This window comes from Penaeus monodon, chromosome 14 (assembly GCF_015228065.2).
Source record: "Penaeus monodon isolate SGIC_2016 chromosome 14, NSTDA_Pmon_1, whole genome shotgun sequence".
Classification (NCBI taxonomy): Eukaryota; Metazoa; Arthropoda; class Malacostraca; order Decapoda; family Penaeidae; genus Penaeus; species Penaeus monodon.
The window spans coordinates 5,030,315-5,032,837 of NC_051399.1; the positions used below are offsets into that span (position 1 = coordinate 5,030,315).

At 43.8% G+C, this 2,523-nt stretch overlaps 1 protein-coding gene across 1 annotated transcript; it reads left to right on the plus strand.

The window, feature by feature from the left end:
* Window positions 1-1,943: 1,943 nt before the first annotated feature.
* On the plus strand, window positions 1,944-2,276 carry LOC119580552 (octapeptide-repeat protein T2-like). Its single transcript, XM_037928668.1, has one exon. The coding sequence runs from the start codon at window positions 1,944-1,946 to the stop codon at window positions 2,274-2,276; it is 333 nt and encodes a 110-aa protein (XP_037784596.1).
* Window positions 2,277-2,523: the final 247 nt, after the last annotated feature.

A 2,523-nucleotide genomic window follows, 5' to 3' on the forward strand; every position in this document is an offset into this window, starting at 1 on the left:
TTTTCTAACTCACAAATTTCGATAAAATCGTTTAGGCAAACACATCGGAAAGTTAAAAACATAATATCCTATTGAACACAAGCACACTTGAACAAATATCCGATGGAGATCCTTAGACACACACATATAAATATATACTATACAGATACTATGATACTAGTAATACTGCTTTACTAGAGTACGCACATATGTATATACATGCATATCTATCTATCTATCTGTCTATCTATCTATCTATCTATCAATCTATCTATCTATCTATCTATACATATATATATGTATATATATATATATATATATATATATATATATATATATATATATATATATATATATATATATATAAAATATGTATATATATACATATATATATATATATATATATATATATATATATATATATATATATATATATATAAATATATATTGTGTGGATACATACAGCCAGTGGCGATGGAGTGTGGTCGCAAGATACCAAATTAGCTGATGTAAAACTTGCAGGAGAGAGAGAGAGAAAGAGAGAGAGAGAGAAAGAGAGAGAGAGAGAGAGAGAGAGAGAGAGAGAGAGAGAGAGAGAGAGAGAGAGAGAGAGAGAGAGTCACTCAGTCGTACTTGTTCATATACGAAATATACACACATGTGCTTATATCGACCTTTCATTTTAACACTATTACCGTGAAATATTTAGAACTTATTCATTAGTACTGCATCATCATAACCCTAATATTTACGTCGATGAGTAATATTCTCTATTGCCAAATATTAATTAACTAATGTAGGTAATTAAAACACGTCAAAACAAGAACTTATGAAGATCATTTTGACATATACAGTTATTGGTTTGTACATGCATATATACGACTAATATACGCATCTATCTTTCACAAACAGGTGTAAAATCCCTTACCTTCTAAAAAAAAAAATATATATATAACAATGTTTCTTTACACAAACACATTAAACAAACACTACACTACACATACTCTCACACAGACACAAACACAAAAACAAAAGCACAGAGATTCCTCAGCAGAAGGACACCCCGCTCGCTCCCAAACACGGTGAAGTTAACCAGTCCAGTTTGCGTTGGTATTTTCACCGTGAGAGAGACTTGGCTTGTGTTGCTCCCTGTCTATATAACGGGGTAGTAGTGAGGGAGAGAAAGGGAGAGACAGGCGATACAGGGGGATAAACAGAGAGGGGGGGAGTAAGGAAAAGGGAAGAAAGGGGTGAAAGGAGAGGAGAGGGAGGAGGAGACGAAGGAGGAAACAGGAGGAAGAGGGAGTTAGAAGGTGAGAAGAGAGGAAGGGAGGAGGATTGGGAAAGTGAAAGGAAGGGAGGAAGAGGGGGGGAGGAAGGAGAGAGTAAAAGGGGTGTAGGGATGAGGAAAGGATGGAACAGAGAGAGAAAGAAAGAAGGAGATGATAAAAAGTTCATGGGGAAAGAAAGAAAGAAAAGGAAGTAGAGAGAAAGAGAAGGGAAGAGAATGGGAACAGAGAGAGAGAGAGAGAGAGGGGGGGGGAGGTAGGAGGAGGAAAAAGAGGAAGAAGAGGAGGGGGAGAAGAAAGAGGAGGAAGAAGAAAGAGACGGAGAAAGAGGAGGGGGATGGGAAAGTAAGAGGAGGAAGAGGAATAGGAAGAAGAAGGAAGAACGGAAAATAAGAAGAGGAGACGGAGAAAGAACAGGAAAGAGGAGGAGAAAGAGGAGGAGGAGGAGAAAGAGGAGGAGGAGGAGGAGGAGGAGGAGGGGGAGGAGGAGGAGGAGGAGGAGGAGGAGGAGGAGGAGGAGGGGGAGGAGGAGGAGGAGGGAGAGGAGGAGGAGGAAGAGGAGGAGGATATGTAGGATGTAGCCTGCAATTTCCGTGGATTACGTTCTGGCGTTTGCAAGCAATGCAACGGGGAAATAGTTTTAATAAAATGCATTAACCTCGCGCTCCCACACCGATGGCTGAGCTTGTCATATCCGATACTCTGTCCTCTGCTCTCGCCAGGAAAGCAGGCAAGCGGGCAAGCAGGCAGGGGGGCAAGCGGGCAAGCAGGCAGGAGGGCAAGCGGGCAAGCAGGCAGGGGGGCAAGCGGGCAAGCAGGCAGGAGGGCAAGCGGGCAAGCAGGCAGGAGGACAAGCGGGCAAGCAGGCAGGAGGGCAAGCAGACAGAAGGGCAAGCGGGCAAGCAGGCAGGAGGGCAAGCGGGCAAGCAGGCAGGAGGACAAGCAGGAAAGCGGGCAAGCAGGCAGAGAGGCAGGCAAGTAGAAGGCGGGCAAGCAGGCAAGCAGTGAGGAACAGGGCAAGCAGGCAGGAGGGCAAGCGGACAGAAGGGGAAGCAAAAGGAAGGCAAGCAAGCACGGAAGCGGGGATGTAAGCAGACAAACAAATAAACAAATAAACAAGTTATAACCAGACAAGCTTGTAGGCAAACGGGCAAGCAGACAAGCAGATCAAAGAGCAGTCAAGAAGGGAGACAGATAGAATGAGAGGGGAAGAGGGGAGGAGAGAGAAGAGAGAGGAGAGAGGAGAGAGAGAGAG

Coding starts and splice junctions, on each gene's coding strand:
- LOC119580552 (XM_037928668.1), top strand. CDS start 1,944: ATGGCTGAGCTTGTCATATCCGATACTCTGTCCTCTGCTCTCGCCAGG.